This window comes from Salvia hispanica, chromosome 5 (assembly GCF_023119035.1).
Source record: "Salvia hispanica cultivar TCC Black 2014 chromosome 5, UniMelb_Shisp_WGS_1.0, whole genome shotgun sequence".
Classification (NCBI taxonomy): domain Eukaryota; kingdom Viridiplantae; phylum Streptophyta; class Magnoliopsida; order Lamiales; family Lamiaceae; genus Salvia; species Salvia hispanica.
The window spans coordinates 10,594,276-10,614,608 of NC_062969.1; the positions used below are offsets into that span (position 1 = coordinate 10,594,276).

General features: G+C 38.9%; 3 protein-coding genes across 5 annotated transcripts; 1 reads left to right on the forward strand and 2 right to left on the reverse strand.

Moving 5' to 3' along the window:
• The first annotated feature begins 1,725 nt into the window (after window positions 1-1,725).
• Window positions 1,726-7,078, forward strand: LOC125188270 (V-type proton ATPase subunit B 2-like). Of its 3 annotated transcripts, XM_048085043.1 has the most exons (17): window positions 1,832-1,849; window positions 2,095-2,169; window positions 2,250-2,357; window positions 2,610-2,671; window positions 3,269-3,324; window positions 3,458-3,556; window positions 3,868-3,927; window positions 4,131-4,242; window positions 4,333-4,541; window positions 4,665-4,796; window positions 4,897-5,034; window positions 5,283-5,433; window positions 5,572-5,654; window positions 5,967-6,014; window positions 6,121-6,174; window positions 6,289-6,372; window positions 6,458-7,078. In XM_048085043.1, exons 4-17 carry the CDS (start codon window positions 2,617-2,619, stop codon window positions 6,641-6,643), a joined length of 1,467 nt encoding a protein of 488 aa, XP_047941000.1. In that variant the 5' UTR covers window positions 1,832-1,849; window positions 2,095-2,169; window positions 2,250-2,357; window positions 2,610-2,616; the 3' UTR covers window positions 6,644-7,078. The 3 variants fall into 3 exon arrangements, with proteins under 3 accessions (XP_047940999.1, XP_047941000.1, XP_047941001.1); XM_048085042.1 differs by lacking the exons at window positions 2,095-2,169; window positions 2,250-2,357 and having other exon boundaries at window positions 1,726-1,849; XM_048085044.1 differs by lacking the exons at window positions 1,832-1,849; window positions 2,250-2,357 and having other exon boundaries at window positions 2,151-2,169.
• A 19-nt stretch (window positions 7,079-7,097) lies between these two features.
• Window positions 7,098-8,767, reverse strand: LOC125189389 (serine/threonine protein phosphatase 2A 57 kDa regulatory subunit B' kappa isoform-like). The gene has a single exon (XM_048086671.1). It carries the CDS (start codon window positions 8,765-8,767, stop codon window positions 7,382-7,384), a length of 1,386 nt encoding a protein of 461 aa, XP_047942628.1. The 3' UTR covers window positions 7,098-7,381.
• An 8,162-nt stretch (window positions 8,768-16,929) lies between these two features.
• Window positions 16,930-19,775, reverse strand: LOC125187703 (pentatricopeptide repeat-containing protein At4g35130, chloroplastic). Its single transcript, XM_048084334.1, has one exon. It carries the CDS (start codon window positions 19,679-19,681, stop codon window positions 17,273-17,275), a length of 2,409 nt encoding a protein of 802 aa, XP_047940291.1. The 5' UTR covers window positions 19,682-19,775; the 3' UTR covers window positions 16,930-17,272.
• Window positions 19,776-20,333: the final 558 nt, after the last annotated feature.

The window sequence follows — 20,333 nt, forward strand, 5'->3', positions numbered from 1 at the left end:
CTTAATGCTCTTTATAAAAAGAATTATGTACACATTATTGTTTTATTGTAAGCGTATGGTACGACGAATCAGAGCCAAAATGAGTTGGCCGGCTCAGTCCAACCTTCCATCATCAAGTATACGAGCAAAATTGAGGCAGGAAAAAATTCTGGGTGCAACAACATTTCCACGCACCCAAATATACTAGTAGTACTAGATAAATTCGGGCTACCACTTTCAACGGCTCTAATACTCGTTAATTTTTAAATTAACTATCTCTATTGGGGTTTGAAATATTGCGTCCACACTTAAGCTTACATATGTTATCATGATACTGTATTTGTACGTATACCTTTTTGAAATAATATGGAGTATTGATACAGAGAACTCGAGGCATAATATAAAACGTTTGTAAAATCTTGGAAGGCAATTTAAATTGTGATATGGGCCTAGTTCTATTTCGATCACATTAAAGGCCCAAACCCGATTTGAGAAATAGATAAACACAAAAAAGTGAGTAATGGGCCCAGGAATTTGAGAAAGCTATTAATATACTGTATGTCTACATAAAAGTATAAAGCAGATTTAGAAATTTTGGACATTTGTGGTGAAATCTTGTACCATTATTTTTGGAAGAAATTATATTTTTTAGTACAGACTTACAGCGACAGAATATGATTTTAAGATTTGTAAACAATAGATACATAAATTTGTAAACAATAGATACATACTTAGTTTTTAAAATTTTTATTGTAATAATTGAGAGCTTGTTGGTGTTGGCTATAGTGCCACGATTTCAATGATTGAGTCAGCTTGTTATCTATGAAAACTCATACACGTGATGAATATAATGATTTTATCTATAATCATTGAATCTTGAATATTTTCCGTCTATAGAAAAACAAGGATCGTGGAGTAAAATAACCGAGTATTACCACTACATATCAACAGAGGAAAATAAGGAGAGAAAATGATATAACTTTTAAATACTGCTCTTCGTGAAATGGGAGGTCATTTTCCTTTATTGATAGCTCTTCAAGAGTGAGGGGACAATTATTTAAATTATTCCATGTATTAAAAATTCAGAATTTTATAATTTTATTTTTTTTAAATAACCTAGTAAGCTCTAATCCAAAAAGAGTGGGTTACCACCAAGCTCAACATAACCTGTCTGATCTAGACTTGTCCAGCAATATCATTCTGCTTTAATAGTTGTACACCCACATGCATGGACCGGTTGTACCCTAATTTCATCATCTGATTTTGTAAACAATTGATTGCTAGTATTTCGTATATGAATGACTCGAACCATAATAGTATAAATTTTTTAATGAATACTTCAAATGTTGCTCCAATAAAAAACTGCAGTTCAGAATTTACTGCCGAGATTCAAATCAATCCATTACATTTAGAAGTCATCCATTTTATTAAGTGTAAATTAATGAAGTACTACTAGTAATTATAAACATCAATTAAAAATAATTTATCTACAACATTATTGTGTTGGGAATTGATTTATTAGGTGATAAGAATTTGTTTCTTTACTTTAATTATACTAATAAAAATTCAATTTGATGGTATTTATAATGTGATACGAATATGAATAAGCTTTTATTTGTAAATTGTAGCTCAACATGAGAAAAGCAAAAAAAAAAATAAAAAAAATCACCAGGAAAGAGTCTCACATCATGAATGTTTAGTAGAAGGAAACACGTTCAATAATATCATGTAGTCTCTATAATACTCACGATAAAAAAACAAAATATAAATATAAAGCAATATTTATATCAAGCATCAGATCTCAGCTTCGTTTCAGCCAATATCATCCCTCTCCAACCGCTCCTCGCGCTCTCTTCGATTGGGAAAACCGGTACGTAACTTTCTAGATCCAGTTTCAGATTCTGCATATTTCAACCGTGTAGGTTATTTGATTTCCGATGTTTCGTTTCGTATTTGGATGTATTCTGCCCATCGCATCTGCTTGAATTTGTTCGTGTTGAAGCGAGTGGTAGTTGATCGGATTGATTGTCGAATTGATCAGTGTAGGCTGTGTTGGTGTTTCGATGCGTCTGAATTTGGTTCTGATTTGATTCAATTTTGTATGTGGTGATCCAGTTTGAAACACTCTGAATTCATGACAACTAGCGGTTGATTTTGTTTTACGACTGAGTTATTTACATAAGCGTGAAGGTACTGTAATTAAACAATACGTTTTGGTTGCTATGGCCTCTAGTTGGCACTTGATTTGATTCCAAGTGATTTGATTGTAGCGCCGTGCCGGAGTTGTGGAGTGGATGAGCTTGCTTCAGCTTCTTATTAACAGAAATTTAATCTATTTGTATAAAAGAGAGGCCTTGGTTATCAAGAGCAATTTACCGGTTTGTAAGAAATTAACGGAGACTGCTGTTTAGTAGTGTTGGCTCGTAGTGTATCTTGAATGAACTGAGTCCTAGCAGACATTCTCAGTCAATATTACATAATTTATCTGTTTATATTTATGAGAGTTGATTTGGGGCGTGAAGAGAGATTGAATCATGTATGAAAGTTGTAGTTTAGCATCTAGCTTACTCCTACTTAATGTAGCAGGTGACATTATTCTAATTTGGTCAGAAATATTGTGGATATTTCAGGTTAAATATGGGTGCTGAAAACAACGTTGACATGGAGGAGGGAACTCTGGAGATAGGAATGGGTATGTTGTCTTCCGACGTACCTTATCTTCTCGTTGTTCACATGATTGTGCAGACTGCAGATGCTCATGTGGTCATCCCTGCATTGTTACCTTTTCACAGTGTTATTGTCTTATATTTCTCCTTTGTGCATTTGACATCAGAATTTATTAAATGAAATAAACAACATTTTACTTTAATATTTGTCACTAATAATAGTACTATCTTTTGATACAAACTATCACTATTAAGTATTATGAGCCAATATGAGTGCGGAGGGGAATGTTTTTAAAGGCTTTATGGTTTCCTTGATCTCTTAGTTTAAAGAAACATTGCTGGTGCGTGATGGAAACATTTGGATTTCCATTCCAAGTATCAAAGTATTGATTTTTTTTCTATATAATATAATTGGGGTTTCTTACACACCCCCTGAATATTCGCAATACATCTAAGTTATGTCTTCAGACTATTCACATGAGGAAGCTTGCCTTACAGTTATTAAGGGTGCACTCCTAGTGTAAAATGCTTCTTGAAATATTCCCCACATTATTATTATTTCTTATTTAATTTAATTCATTCCTCATTCTCAATTTCTCATTTTATTCTTGACATGTTTGCAGAATACAGAACTGTCTCTGGAGTTGCTGGACCTCTTGTCATCCTCGACAAAGTGAAGGTGAATTTCATATTGCCTTGTCAGCATTTCCTCCTTATGAGGCATCATTTGCACATGCTTCTCTTGGTTAAATTTTTTAGATCTTTTAAGTTTGAACAGGATTTATTTAGATGTCTTTCTCAAACTATGCCAGGGACCCAAGTACCAGGAAATTGTTAACATTCGCCTAGGAGATGGGACAACCCGACGTGGACAAGTATTGGAGGTTGATGGAGAGAAGGCTGTTGTTCAGGTGATCATAGCCACAAGTTCCAATATTTTTTTTTATATCCGACTAGTTCTGTATCTTTGAATTTTGTGCTTTATTGTAACATATAAGTGTTGTTTTTTAACAAATCTTCTGGTATGAACTAAGAAGCAAGTGGCTTCTTCAGACATTTTAGAGTAATAATGAAAATCTGTTAGGCTTCTTAAAGAACCTTATTTATATTGTTATTATTTGTTGTTCAGAAACTTCAGTATTATGAAGATAGTTGTTTAACTTTGAGGAGGCACTCACACATAGTAGTCACATACTATTTTGTTTCTTGTTCATTTGATCAGGTTTTTGAAGGAACTTCTGGAATTGACAATAAATATACGACTGTCCAGTTTACTGGGGAGGTACAGTCATTCTCTGTTTTTTTTTTGCTCACAGAATCATGCTGTTAATTATGTCTCTTTTCAAGAATTAATAGAATCTTCTCATTTTTACTGAATGAGATTACTTTTTTAGTACAAAAACCCGACTCCTTAAAATTATTTTTTTTCTTTGATGCCTCCTTGAAATCAGGTGTCATAATTAATCTTTTACATCTTGTTTGTAGGTTCTAAAGACACCAGTGTCATTGGACATGCTTGGCCGTATCTTTAACGGTTCTGGGAAACCCATTGACAATGGTCCTCCTATTCTTCCTGAGGCTTACTTGGATATCTCTGGCAAGTATCCATGGAATATTAGTTATACCACCATTATGCATATATGCGAAGTGGCCATAAGTTGATGTATAATTTAACCTGTTACTGCAGGTAGTTCAATCAATCCTAGTGAGAGAACCTATCCTGAAGAAATGATTCAGACTGGAATTTCCACTATTGATGTCATGAACTCGATTGCTCGTGGACAGAAAATTCCTCTTTTTTCTGCTGCTGGTCTTCCCCACAACGAAATTGCAGCTCAGATCTGTCGCCAGGCTGGTCTAGTCAAACGACTGGAGAAATCTGATAATCTTCTTGAGGTGCTTTGGGGAAAATTGCCACATAATTCACAATTGAATATTTTGCTTTGTTATAATTTATGAAACAGTGTGAGGTGATTCCTAAGCAACAGCATTGTTATTATAATCTACTCTGTTATGCAGGGTGGTGGTGAAGAGGATAATTTTGCCATTGTCTTTGCTGCTATGGGAGTCAACATGGAGACAGCTCAGTTCTTCAAACGTGATTTCGAGGAAAATGGATCTATGGAGAGAGTGACTCTTTTCCTGAACTTGGTGAGTAATATGGACCTCCTTATTTGGGATTTGTTAATTTTATGCAAAATCCTGGATGAAGATTCTTCATTTATATTTCCTAATATTAGCGTTTCTGCAGGCCAATGATCCTACTATAGAGCGCATCATTACACCCCGTATTGCTCTGACAACTGCAGAATATTTAGCATATGAATGCGGAAAGCATGTTCTTGTCATATTGACAGATATGAGTTCATATGCTGATGCTCTTCGTGAGGTAACTCCTGACAAAACATCCAGCTTTGTCGGTGACGTGTACTGATGAGATGGTTTTCCTTATTTTTAACTGCTAGTATAAAGTTTAACATGTGTCTGTTTTATATTCAAACATTTCTAATTAGGTGGCTTGGTATGCATCTTTTCTCAGTACCGTCATTTCTGGCTTTGACTTGATGTTTGTTTGTGTCAGTGTTATTAACCTATAAAAATAATGTGCCTGACAAGGATTAACTACCTCCTTTTTAGGTGTCTGCTGCTCGAGAGGAAGTGCCTGGAAGACGTGGTTATCCTGGTTATATGTACACTGATCTTGCAACCATCTATGAACGAGCTGGACGTATTGAAGGGCGCAAAGGATCCATCACTCAAATTCCTATTTTGACCATGCCCAATGATGGTAATATATATGGCAACATCTGACATTAGTTGTCTGGCGATCTTGTTTATACATAATACGTGTGTGTGTTATCATTAATATGATAGTATCTTTGCAGATTAACCTTAATCTAATCTTTTGGTTGTTTGAATTGGTCAGATATTACACATCCAACTCCAGATCTTACTGGTTATATTACTGAAGGGCAGATATACATTGACAGACAACTTTACAATAGGCAGGTAAACACATAGAGGCACTTTCCAGTCAATCTCTGGTTGATCATATACAAGCAATTGCACCTTAATTCACTCATGTCTTAACTTTAGGTTGCTAGTTCTAATTATTGGGAGTTCTTATAAATTTAGAAAGTTGGTTCACATGATTTATTGTAGTGTGTTATTGCCACGTTTGAAATGACTGGCTGTTCTGAAAATGGTATACTCCGTTGAAAAGTCATGTCATCAGTGTGCTCCTTATGTTACAAATGGATGCATTTATTCCTATCACCTAGTTCCAGTATTTGACTGAGTTAATGTTCTCGATCTTTACAGATCTACCCTCCAATCAATGTGCTGCCATCATTGTCTCGTCTAATGAAGGTTAGTTGAAAAAGAAAAAATGCAGTTTATTTTGTTTGATCATTTCTGGAGGAATTATAGATAGTCCGGTGCCATGTTTTACAATGCCACTCTATTACTTTTGCAGAGTGCTATTGGTGAGGGCATGACTCGTAGGGATCACTCCGATGTGTCTAACCAGGTACAATTTCTATTTTATCATAAAATATTGGTCTTCATGGACATGATGTGGTAAAGCAGTGTTTTATTTTTGTTTTATTTATCTGGCTAAATTTCTTTATTTCTGTATGCTTAGCTCTATGCAAACTATGCCATCGGAAAGGATGTTCAAGCAATGAAAGCCGTGGTCGGAGAAGAAGCTCTTTCCTCAGAAGATCTGGTTTGTCATTTCCACATATGCACATAAATCAATCACATCAACACAAGTTAAAAGAAATACTTACCAAAACTGCTTGAATGTGCAGCTATATCTCGAATTCCTTGATAAATTCGAGAAGAAGTTTGTTGCTCAAGGGGCCTATGACACCCGCAACATCTTCCAGTCGCTCGATCTGGCATGGACACTTCTCCGGATCTTCCCCCGAGAACTGCTCCACCGTATCCCAGCGAAGACGCTCGACCAATATTACAGCAGGGATGCATCGAACTGAGAGAGAAGAGAGAGAAAGTGAGAAGCTCTTCCACTGGAGTATTTGTTTTGGCATCTTTGTGATATATTGTTTGGTGTATATTACGTTGGGTGGTTTTATCTCCTCTAGCTCTTTTGGAATAAGCGTTGTCGTCGATCGGCGGCCCATGGAAGCCAAGTCTCTCCGGCAGGTGAAAGAATATGATATTCTTTGGTAAAGAGAACCAGTTAGATCCGGTAATTATTTCGTGTTATTATTTCGCTCTAGGGAAGAAGAGTATTTGGCTTCTTTTATATTTAAGAATCGAGAAACATTTTGTTGCTTACAGCCAGAACTATTTATTGCATGCATTGTTTTCTCATGTAAGGGAGTTGTTTTCAACTTCTAAATGTCACTGGACTATTTAGTGTTCTGTATCTTCTTCATCAATAAGTGGGAGTTTGCTTTCGTGTTTTAGTATAGTGCACTAATTATTTGAATTTAGATGGTATTTACCAGATGAAAGTTAATAGTATTTGAATTCGAGTCCATAAAGATTAAAGATTCACTAGCACACTTTAACTATTCATTACATTTGTATGTATATGTAAAAGCATGTTCAGCATGTGCTCCATCGAGTAATTTTAAGTGCACATTTTGATATGTTTAAGCAGTATAATCAACTCTTTCATCAATTGTAATGTATCGAATTAACGAAGTGTGCATAATTCGAAACTCTTGTATCACAATGTCATACGAGACGAAGAAGTTAACAGTGCCTTAATCGGGAAGACTTGAAGTGAGGTATTCTTGGATGAATTGAATGGCATTGAATTCCATTTCCAGTCTCTCCCACCTCTCTTGCCGTCTGGTCTCCGCCTCTGACCGGCTATGATGGAACTGCGATAGGCACGAGGAGTAGAGCAGCGGTTCCATCTCCACCAGCATCTCCTTCACATTCTGTGTAAGCTGGCGCACGCTTTTGCTCCAGTGCCCTCTCAGATTCTCCTCCATTCCTCCCACCACCACGGGCAGCACCTCTTCCGCTGCTTGCAATGCCATCTTCACAAACCGTTCGTTGTTCCACATGTAGAGTGCACGTTCTGCAACCTGCGAGTTTGGACTGTTGAAACACTTAGTTATCCGCTTGCACAAAGGCAAAGCAACAGCCTTATACTCTAGAATCTCCATATTCTCAACCAAATCTTCAAGCTCCCCTATGAGCACAACTTCTTTCTGGCAGTTGGTGATTGGCCAGTACCGGAGAATCCCCCTAACGACGGCTACTCCAAGCAGCGGCTCCTTCTGCACAAACTGATAGACGCAGTAAGCCAACTGCTTGTGATACGCCTGCATCCCTTTAGGCCTGTGCAATGGCATCAGAACCCGCATCAAGAATATCCTATGCTCCTCCTTCAACGGCACACTAAACCCATTGATGATCGTCCCACATATCTCCAGCAAATCCCCTATCCCAGCATGCCTCTCATCACCTTCGAATGTATAATGCAAGAAAACATCGTTCATGGCCTTCCTCATGAAGGATCTCAAGCCGTGTAGCTTGGAGTATATTCGGTGGTACACATTCTTCAACCTCTCCCGTTCCCTCGGGTCATCTGACTTGAAGAGGGCGAGCAGGTTCAGAATGAAGGACTCCTTGATATACTCCCCTAGAGTTTTTGAGTCCATGTTGGCGACTAGACAGAGGAGGATGTCGTAGACGTGCTGGAGGTGGGGCCAGGCTGCAGACGGGGTGGCAATGAGGTCATCGTCATCAGGCAAGATGCAGGTGATGGAGGTGTTGGGGGGCGGGAGGGGCCGGAAGAGGTGATCCTGTGTCATAGTAAAGAGGGGAGAGAGGATCTCATCGGGCAGGCAAGGCCCTGGCCCCTGCCCCTGCCCCTTCCCCTTGGCCATCGGCTTCAGCACAGCTAAAAGCTTGATGAAGCTATGCAACAAGGGCGATTCTGATGATGATGGATCGCTGAAAGCGTACGTGTAGTAAGCGCAGCATGAAATGAGAGAGAGAATCTTATCATGCTCTGAGCTTCTATGCAGTAGCCTTATGCCACTGTGCATGGAATCATGTTGTAGAAGAGATTTTAGAGTGTTGGATTTCATCTTCTTCACAGAAGAAGACTTAGGGCTATTCGAGTTAGCTCCCATTCTCTTGTTGAGGTGGTGGAGAGGGAGAAGGGAGCACTTGATGCTTCCTTCACCTCAATATATTACACATTTTCCTGCAGTTTCTTCAACATATACAGACAGAAGCGTCGATATTTCTTATGTGGAGAAGTATTGGAGAATCCGATTACAAAGAATACTCATAAATTATTTCCCCGTTTGTTATATATTTAAAGGTTTCTTTGATGATGACAAATACATTGTGGGGCAACATTGTGTGAATACTGAAATTTAGGTAGCAAAAAGGGGTAAAAAACTCAAAATCCTAATACAGTAGTAATACTCTTTGGAAACACCCAAGAAACACCCAAAATCAAGTGATTGTTTGAAGAAACAAGATCAGAAATCAACTTTTTATAACCTTTCAACAGTGGAATTCGGAAATAATGAATTTAAAGCCAAAATGAATAACTCAGCGATCATATGAACCAATCCATTAAGTAATAACAATTCATAAAATCACTCAACAAAAAAACTAAATTCTTTTTATTTTCCAGAAAGATTACTAAATTAGGACATGCACACGTTAACGATGTCCAACGCAACGCGATTCAAGAGAGACTCTTTTTTGGGACAAAATCTCTTTAGATAACGTAAACAATTTGATGCAGCCTATCACCATCACCAGAAGTCAAATTCCATGTGGAGGTGAAGCTGTTGTATACGATATTATGACGTCACTTTGGAGCTCACTACTTTCCAAACTGAAATCGCATCACCTGACACATTCATCAATCAATCATCAACACTCGTTTTTTTTTATCAGAAGGTAAAAGCGTTTTGGCCAACTATCTACCAATTCCATACTAATGTACTGTGTGGTTTAACAATTTAATTTAAGTGTAGTAAGTTCTTCATTTCAACTTATGTTCCAATTGTTAACTTAGAAGTAACTCTACTAATTATTGTGAAATACCAGTGCATAAGTTCTTTAAGTATGGAGTACAACAAAACCTATTTAATTTTTATAATTTTCTGTTTATAAACTATTACTAAATACTAATAGGTTTTGAGATTACAAAAATAGGTCAAAATAAGATTCTGTTTTATGCACACATGTAGCATCAACTATTGGTACCTAATAAGTCAAAAACTTAATAAACCTTTTCATTTCGAGTTTGATATTTAAAAAGTTAACACTAGTAGCACATTCGGGTTTATGAATTTCGTAATTGTGAAGTGAAATATTGAGACAAAAGTACGTCTTACTCTGTAAAATATTTTTTTAATGGGCTGAGAAAATCTTTTTAGTGATTACAACATTGAAGGTTAGGTTAGGTCATAGGTGGATGAAATCTGAATCTTCGTCAAATCATATTATTAAATCATAATCTATTTATTTTTAACAAAAACACCTCGGAATTTAGATAAGACAAAAACGTATGCTTCCACGCGCCCGGGACCCCGGCCCCACCACAGTACCTCCACGTGTCAACACAATCCCCTTTCGCAGCGCGTGGACCCCACCTTCACTCACCTCCCTCCCATCCTCAAATCCCTCTTCCTTCCCAACACTCTCACACCTTCTCTCTCCAAAATTATGCTTGATTCTATCATGTTAAAATCCAGCTCCATGTTACTAGTATGATAATAATACCTAATTGTCAAATCAAAAAACAAATCCTAATACAAAAAACCTAATCTCCAATGGAGATCCCCACAATCAACCACCAAAATCTCATCAATTTCCCAGTGAAAAGCCACACCTTACCTCTCCCGGCCTCCGCCAACGGCATTCACAACGTCTCCGACGACATCGAGATGATCGCGCTCGAGAATTTAGGCTACACCAGCTTGAAGGACCTCATTCCGTCGTCGTCGCCGCCGGCCGCGGCCTCGCCGACCAGCGGCAGCTGGAGAGAGATCCCGATCAAGGATCCGCTGGTGCAGCACGCCGCGTGGGCGTACCTGCAGCCGATGGGGGAGGCGCGTGACGACGGCAGCCCGTGGTGGAGGCGGCTGGAGAGGAAGTGCTGCGGTTTGATCGGATGCTTCAGCGACGTCGTTTCCGCGGTTTTCGGCCGTTGGATCGCCGCTGAGAAAAGCGACGGCGATGATGATAAAGTTGACTGATGAGCCGTGGACTGCTTAAAACGGAGCTGCATTTTTTTGCGGAGGCTTTGTTTTGATTGGTGGATAAATTCTTTTTTTTTACTCTTTGTTTTGGTTACAAATCATTTCCGTTTATATTTGTGAATATACAATTTCGCTAGGGTTGTTTTTTTGGAGTTTTTAGGTTTAATTTTGTGTAAATAGTTATATAGTTGAGTGAAGAATTAATTTGGTTTGAGTTATATTAGTATTAATTCATATTTTTTGTGTAAATTATTTGTAGTTGGGTGTAGCGCTTATCGTTAGTCGTTCGTTCATTCCCTAATCGCAATTACTTATTTTTAATTATGTTTTACACCTGTATATTAATATTTTATTGCAAATTGCAACTAAAAAAGTCCTTTTGACCGAGAATCGTGGACATTGCGATTATTTAGCAATCATAACGACCCCCGTTATATATATACGGGTTATAATATTGAGAAAAAAATTATCTATTCCGTAAACAAATAGGGTCACATTTTGACATCAGTTAATACAATAGATTTTCTTTATTTTATTTTAATAAATGGACTGTACACTACTAATTTATTATACCCACAGGAGTAATCACTACATATAAAAGGACTCATGCTTCAATAATTTATTTATTTATCTGTAAAATAAAATAATTTATTAAAATTTGAACAGATATACAGGAGTATATTTTTATACTGTCTCACGATTTTTTGAACAGATATACACACTTTAGGTGACTACTAGTACTATTATTTTGCACAAAAAAATATACTTCCATAGTCAACTATTAGGAATTCCAGTTTACTTTTACTTTTTACTATAAATGATAGGTAGACTTCACATTTTAGTAACTCATTCTACTTATAATCTATTGCAAGGGTATCACATTCTACTATCTGGTCTCAACCACTTTCCTTTACATTTATTTAAAATCGTGCCGAACTCAAATAAAATTCCTAATGACAAACAGAAAAAAGTAAATAAGATACTAGAACAGAGTAAATTTATGGGGAGTTAGAGCATCCGTAGCGGTGAAGGCTGCGGTGCTCGTCCGTCCGTGCCGCTGAGCACGGTGCCGTCCGTCCGCTGATGATGCTCGTCTGTCTGTGCCGCTGAGCAGCACACGTAGCGACGCCTCATTTGCCAACGTCATAGCCGTTGGCGATTTAAAATTTTATTTTTAAAAAAATGCGAAATTAATTGGAAAAAATGTTTTTAAAAAAAAAAAAAAAATTCCCACTTCCCAAAAAAATATATCCATTTTCTTCCCACTTTTAATTTATTTTTCAATTCCCCCCCCCCCCAAAATTCACATTTTCATCTATAAATACCCTCACTTCAACACAAAAAAATCACATTCTCATCTATTCTATCATCATCTACATTCTCTCATCTTTTTTCCTCATACTCTCTCATCTAAATTCCCACCACACTACACAATGTCCGGCTCCGGTGATCACCCCTCCGACAATCGTGGTTGGAACCACGATTGGTTCAACTCCGACGAATTCCCTAGTCCGGAAACACAATTTACGGCCCCTCCTCAAACCCAAGGTTCGCAAACTCCGGGTGGCTACCATCCTTACCCGGTGCACGACCTAAACGCCTCCGGGTTCGGGAGGGAGCAACAGCTCTACTTTTACTCTTACTTCTGTTCCTACTCCTCCTGTTCGTGGCACCCGCACCCCGTACACTCCGGGTGAGATGATGGCGATGTTCAAAGCCTACTTGGCAGTCTCCAAAGATCCGGAAGTTGGCACGAACCAGACCGGGGAAACGTATTGGTGGCGCATCACTCATCTTTAAAATGAAACCCGGCCGGAGGGAACCATCTATCGCAATAGAGTATGGTGCGCAATTGCATCTTCAGATGCAACGAGGCAATCGGTAAGTTTCAGGGGATTTACCTCCAGGAAGAGCGGTCGGCGGGGAGCGGCACGAGCGAACTCGACATCATCACTGCCGCCTTGGCGACCTACCAACGCATGGAGTTCAAACCGTTCAAGTACCTCGATTGTTGGCAGGAGGGGCGCCAACATCCAAAGTATAGGGGCGGCATAGTAGCATCCTCCTCCAGCAAACGGTCGAGGTCGGTAGCCCTATGCGACGGCGCCTCCAATGATGTGGCTACCCAGCTTGCCGGAACTAACTTGGATAGCCCCGACGCTGGCCCGAGCAGTTCCCGCCGACCGCAAGGAAGGAAGAAGGCGACGACCACCCGTCGTCGCGCCCCGACTCCAGCTGCCCCCGCTTCGGCTCCCTTTGTACCTCCTCCACCCCCGAACAACATGTTGTGGACCCTCTTGGGTCAACTCTATTTGAACGATACGTCTAAGATGACTCCGGAGCAACTTGCAACACATGAGCAAATGATCTGGGGTCTCAAGAGGCAATTGGGGTTAGAGGACTAGTCTTCGACGTGTGTAATTTTTATTTTTTAGGATTTTAATTATGTATTTTTATTTTTTAGTATTTTAATTATGTAATTTTTATTTTTTAGGATTTTAATTATGTAATTTTTAATTTTAATGTATTTTTATAATGTAGAAATGTTTTTAATAATTGGAGTATTTAAATTGAATAATAGAATGGTGGGACCCTTGAGCTTGTCTTTAGCTAAGAGCACGGATGTGGGTGTTGTGCTCTTAGCTAAAGACAAGAAGTAAAAGTGGGTCCGGACCCACTTAGTTAAGAGCACGGATAGAGATGCTCTTAGAGAATTGAAATTAGACTATCTCTCTATCAATACTCCAAATTCTATAAGAGCACTCCCAATGCACTCGGCGATAAAAACCGGCGTTTTAACGCCGGGTATCGCCGAGTTTTCGCCGGCAATGGGGAGAAGTCGGCGTTTTTCCGGCGTTAATTCTACCGAATTAACGCCGGTTCCCGTTTTAACGCCGATTTATCGCCGAGTGAACGCCGGCCACTGTAGGGCGCGTTCGGCGTTTTTTTTTTTTTTTTTTTTTTAATACCCAACGGCTATTTTTACTCCCCTATATATAATTCCTCCTCCTCCTCCATTCATCACACACAATCTTCATTTTCTCAATCTTCTATATTCAATCTTCAAAATTATGAGTTCAAATAGGAAAAATTCCCGAAAAAGTAAGGGTAAGGGCAAAGAGTCGAGTTCGCAAATTCCCAACACTGATGAAGCAAATGAGCAGTGGATGAGCTCGTTGTTGTCGATGGGTTCTCCTCCCGGCCAATATCCATATGCGGGTCCGTCCCCATTGCAGACTCCTACGCCACGCAGACTTTCTCCGTACTTCCAGTCTGCCCTCAGCATGCCCTCTCCAGCCGACGATGTGTATCGCCCCCAGATAGTCACATCGTTGTTCGACACCCCTGGATCAACCCCAGGCGACGAAGAATCTCAGGCCGCGACGTACACAACGGATCCGACACTCAGCACGGACGACTACGAGGTGGAAGAAACGCCCGCCGAGCCGCCTTCCAGGAGCGGGAAGGGGAAGGCGCCGGCGTCGACGGCTGCGACTGATACGGCTTCCGATGAGAAGCCGAAGCGGACAAGGACTACTTACACTCTCGAAGAGTCCGAGCTGATAGCCAACTGCTGGGCGGACACGACGCAAGACGCGGAGCGCAGCAACTACCGGACTGAGATCATGTTCTGGGCGCAGGTTACGGAGAAGTACACGACCAACAAGACTGCCTCGATGAAGGACCATGGCAGTGAGGCGATCCGCCGGCATTGGGAGCGCCTCATGAGGGACTGCGGCCATTTCAACGGTATATATTCTAACTTGATGACGAACATGACGAGTGGCCAGAACGAGCACATGGTCCGAGATGAGGCCATCCGGATGTATAGTGGCCAGTTCTTGTCGAAGGGCTTCAAGTATTGGAAAATCTATGATAGGCTGAAGGATCTCCCCAAATTCCGGACGGAGATGCACAGCGCGCTGCACGGGAAATCGGTGCGCTCGCGACTTAGCGGTGCGGAGAGTGAGGGCAGCGCGATCCCCATCGACTTGTCTGAGGATGGTCCGCACGACCGCCCTGTGGGAGCGAAGAAGGCGAAGGGGAGGCGGAAGGGGAAGGGCACATCGTCAGATGCCCAGTCGGAATCCCCGTTCTTACAACAAGCCACGTTCTCTTCCAATGCCGCCACTCTGGCGCAGTTTTACACGCTGTACTTCACCGGCGGCGGAACCCCAGAAGAGAAGCAGTCCCTCTGGTCGACCATCCAAAATATGAAGATCAAGATGGGCCTCTCGCCGGACGCTCCTCCCTCTTAGTTTTTTAAATCCTTGTTTTTTATGGTTTTTTATTTGTAGTTTTTTTTTTCTCGTTGTATTATATTTTCCAATGATTAATACAACGACGAATTGTTCATTTATAAATCTATTTATTAAACACATTTGTAGGGAAAATTAAATAATATTAAAAATGATGATGTAAAAATGAAATGTTGAGTTAGGGAGAAATAAGGGAGAAATAAGGGAGAAACCATTGGAGCAGTTGGCTAAAAGTTGGCTAAAAACTGGGGATAAATTTTGGTGCTGATGTGGCGCTGATGTGGCAGGAGTTAGGGAGAAATAAGGGAGTTTTTAGGGAGAGCACTGGGAGTGCTAATACATCACAAAAATGGCTCCGTATTTTGAAATCTATTCCATTTTTTTTATATCTAACAAACAAATACATATTTTTAGATTTACAACAATATTAGTATAGTAAAATTCACTTTTTGAGATTTTGCTGAATATAAGAATTAAATGGATATAAAATATTTTTTAAAATTTTGGATATAAAATATTCTTAGTAAAATCATTATTTAATAGTATGACATTTTAAATTAAAATGATTTTGTGTTTGATATAAGTAATTGGAGATTATGTAAAACATGTACCTTGTTGATTATTACGTCTATTATATAGAACACAAATATTTTAATTATATAAAAAATTATTTGGCCATTGAAATTCTACAAGCTGTGCAAACTTTTTTCCTATTATATATAATAAAAAAAATATATAAACCACACAAAAGCATGCGAAATGAACATTGGCATAATTATGAGGCTGAGTAACGAAATAATTGTGAGGTCTGTTTTTAGCAAAGTTAGGTCGTTGTCATCCCATCTTTTTTCTTGGATTTTAATTGAATAGTGGAAGAAGCTATATTGTTCACATCGTTTCTAGATTTCTATTTCTTGTCGGCAATTTAATAATTTAATATAGTCAAAAGTTAACATGACAGAATTGATACGTAGTTCACGATATTATTTGTAATTCAAATTCATTTATAAATTGCAAGGAGAAAATATTTCAGGAATAAGGAGTTACGTAATTAAATGTGAACCTTAAATGATGTGAATTTGGATTTTACAAAATTATAATATTCTCGCTGACTATTCTTTCATTAAAATCCATTCGATAAGTAATAGTACGTGGCGGATTGCCAAAAATTAAGTTTTTCAACACTTGTTTAAGGTAGTGTGACAAGTTATCTTACAACCACGCTCACGTGGGAAATTGAATACACTGAAAACTTCATATGATAATTGGGTGATATGAAATTTGAAAGAAAAGCTTAAAAGTGATGGATTACAATTTACATCCAAATGCTTCAATTCAACAATCACATGGAGTTGTATAGTATTTGCTAATATGAATTCAAATTCATTTCTCAAATCTTTCAATCCGAATGTAACATCTCCAATATTATAAATTTGCAACAGATAATATTTCCTAGACCGTAACAAACACCCAGTTCATGCACATAAAAGTAATTTTTGGACTATGTGTGGTTTTGATTGTGGCCCAAATTTTTTTTCTAGTTTCACCAGTTTTCTCATCATAAATTACATTTAAAGGACATATCTATAGCTTTTTTTGGTACTGCTAAAATAAAATAATTTAGATGGTCTGACACAAAATTACTAATACAAAATCTATGTTCATAGCTAACGCTTCATTTAATATGTAGTATATGTAACATCACATGTGCTGAGCCAAACATGGCATTATTCATGCATAGATTAAACATTAATATACTAAAACATACTCTATACAACAATCACTCCAAAATGATCACTTCTTGCATAATTGCATGTGAGAAGCCAACCCTTTAGGTCTAGAATACAACAGATATTGTCTAAATAATCAAACATATATGTGAATAAGACATTTTATACAATTGCATTCAATTATACATACATTACCAAACTCTGTAACTACCTTTTCTTACCTGGCCTTCCTATTGCTACATTTGAGTCTTCTGATTCCATCTGTCTTTTGTTCCGAGTCTGTGGTGTGTCGAGCTAGCTCCTAACACGCTGCCCCCATCGATGTGGATCTTTCACTGCCCTCTCAAAGCTCGCGGCAACAAGATTCAAATTTGATTCGAATCAATTAAGTTGCAAAATCAACCGAGAGATGCTACCACCTACTACCAATAATCTCCACAAGAGCATCTCCCATCTTTGAAATGATGAAACACTTTTGAATCTCCTACAACAATCTCCCTCTTCGTAACGAGTGAGATCTTCTTCGTTGCAGAATGGCAATCTTCACACAACCTCACGTTCTTTCTTATAAGCACGGTCTGCCCTCTTGCTGTCTTGATCAGACCAAAACAAGTAGCCAGCCTTACACTGTGGAACATCGGAGAATTACCTCTGGCTTTCAGTGACTCTACCGGCTTGAGCTCAGAAACACCCGAAAAATGCAGGCTGTCTTCGCCTATCATTCTTGAAAGAATATCAAGAACTTCATAGACAGCATAGCTCTCACCATGTGTTTTGTCATGATTCTTGAAATTGTGAGTTATACCATTGTGCTCCACTATGCTGCAGCTGCTGGTCATCTTCAATCCTTGTTTCTTCATCAAATTTCTAATGCGTTCCACATCTTCCCATCTCCCGACTTCAGCATACATGTTGGCAAGCAAGACATAGCACCCTGTGTTATCACTATCTAGAGAGAAAATACGATCTGCAGCCAGCTCAGCCATCGTAATGTCTCTGTGATGCCGGCTAGCAGCTAACAAAGATCCCCATATCCGAGAAGTTGGCTCCAGTGGCATTTCCTCTATGAGGCATTTAGCACGTTCAAGATAACCAGCACGGCCTAATAAATCAAGCACACAACCATAATGTTCTATACCGGGATCGACTCCATAATCCCTCTTCATCGAGTCAAAAAAGTTCCAACCATCATCTAGTAAGCCAGCAATGCTGCAAGCCGACAGAAGGGAAACAAACGTGCTTCCATTTGGCTCATGGCCTTCGTTTATCATGTCGGAGAAAAGCCCAAAACAATATGATCCAAAACCATGAATAGCATACGCCATGATGATAGTGTTCCACGAGACAAGATCCTTCAACTCCAATCTATCAAAAACTTTACGCGCAGCCTCAAGATCCCCACATTTGGAATACATATGGATCAATGCATTAGCCACACAAACACCTAATGAAATCCCCAATTTGTAGATTAGGGCATGAATCTGTTCCCCTTCTTTTGGTAAGGCGATTTCAGCATAGCCAGCAAGAGTCGAAGCAAATGTCATCTCATCAGGTACATAAGGCTCAAGCTGCAAATCTTTAAAAGTTTCCAAGGCTTCTCTTTCCTTCGAATTCTGGACAAAAGCAGCAATCATAGCATTCCACGACACTAAGTTCCTAGCCTTCATACGACAAAACACACTCTCCGCAAGCACTAATCTCCCACACTTACCATACATATCAACAAGAGCAGTCTCCAATACTAAATGAGACAAATACCCTTTTCTCAACGCATATCCATGAACGGCTTTGCCTTGTAACAGTGCTCTGAGGTTTGAGCAAGAAGGAAGCAGGTTAATCAACGTGACAGTATCCGGTGCCACATAGTTATCACCATCTTGCATCTTTTCCACACAAGAAAACGACTCAAACGGTTTACCATTCACTGCAAATGCACCAATCATCGAATTCCAAACGACCACATTCTTCTCTACAATTCTCTCGAAATATCTCTCAGCATAATCAACCTCACCACATTTCCCAAACATATCAATGACCGAGCTCTGAATCATCGGATCTAGATCAAGCCCATTTCTAACCACTTGGCAAAAGATCTCCTTTCCACTCAACAAACGACGCTCAAGCACACAAGCACCCAAAGCACTTACACAACTGATCCTGTCAAGTCCAGCTCGAACTCTCTGCATCTTCTTGAAACACATCAATGAGCTCCGGCCATCTCCAACCAAAACATACCCTCTTACCATTGAATTCCACGAAACTAAATCCCTCACCAGCATCCTCTCAAAAACTCTCTCAGATTCCTCAATGCAGCCAACCTTAGCATACATCACAATCAGTGCATTACATATATACACATCTTCATCAAAACCAAGCTTAATAACCATTGAGTGAACATTCTGCCCTTCCTTCAAACCAACACACGCCTTGATCACAAAAGGGAAAGTGAAATTATCAGCTTCGATTCCTTCAATTTGCATCCGATAATACATTTCTACGGCTTCTTGAAACATTCCTGAGTCAACTAAACCCCTAATCATCACATTCCAAACAAAAATGTCCGATTTATCCATTTTGTCAAACAGTTGGAGTGCGGTCTCCAAACAACCAGAACTCACACAATAAAGCAGTCTTTTAAATGACAAAATTGAACCCTCGACGCTTCTAAACTTCCTTCTTCTTGGGGAGGTGGTGTTTTTCCTCGAATTACGGCTTCTGATTCGAAGCCCATGATTCGGGGATTTGTTTGAAGCTTGAATTGCAGGAAAATATCTGTATTCTGAGGTGGGAGGTAGGATATGGAGCCGAAGATTTAGCAATTCTTTAGCCATTTTTTCTTGGAAACTCGCTAGCAGATTATTTTCGAAATTGAAATTGGATTCGAGAGAAAGACCGTTATTTCAGTTATTGGCATCCTTGGCTTGTTTAATTGGAGTATCGTTAACATTTCTTTCTTTTCGATTTTGATGAAAGTTTTGTCGGAAAATATGTTACTGAGTATTTTTTAATAACTAATATTAATGTGAGAACAATAGAATTGTAAGTAAATAAATTTTACATAATTCTATTACTACGAATCATCTAGAAAAGAAAATGTTTCAAATATTGAAATAAATTGGGCTAAACCCATTTAGAGAATAGAACACCAATGTACAGATAGAAGATTAGAAAATTGTAAACTAAGATGATAAAGAGATAAGTATGCACAAATTTGGGGACATAACAGATGATAATTTTGTACTACTATTATTTTAAGAAGGATTTAAGGGCATCCACAGCAGTGTCTCTAATCCGTCTCTTAACCGTCTCATCTCTTCATTATTCATGAGTCCCACTGTACTTTTCACTCCATCTCTTAACTAAGAGATAGCACCCACATCCATCCATCTCTTAATCATCTCATCTCTTAACTATTCATTCAATTTCGTTTTTCATTTTTATTTTCAACAAATCCAATTAATAAAAAACACACTTCATTAAATA

Bases quoted from the DNA above. Each gene is read 5' to 3' on its own strand.
- LOC125188270 (XM_048085042.1), top strand. From the start codon at position 2,617: ATGGGTGCTGAAAACAACGTTGACATGGAGGAGGGAACTCTGGAGATA. The intron at 3,928-4,130 runs GTACAGTCATTC...TCTTGTTTGTAG, and splicing joins CTGTCCAGTTTACTGGGGAG to GTTCTAAAGACACCAGTGTC. The intron at 5,035-5,282 runs GTAACTCCTGAC...CCTCCTTTTTAG, and splicing joins ATGCTGATGCTCTTCGTGAG to GTGTCTGCTGCTCGAGAGGA.
- LOC125189389 (XM_048086671.1), bottom strand. From the start codon at position 8,767: ATGGGAGCTAACTCGAATAGCCCTAAGTCTTCTTCTGTGAAGAAGATG.
- LOC125187703 (XM_048084334.1), bottom strand. From the start codon at position 19,681: ATGGCTAAAGAATTGCTAAATCTTCGGCTCCATATCCTACCTCCCACC.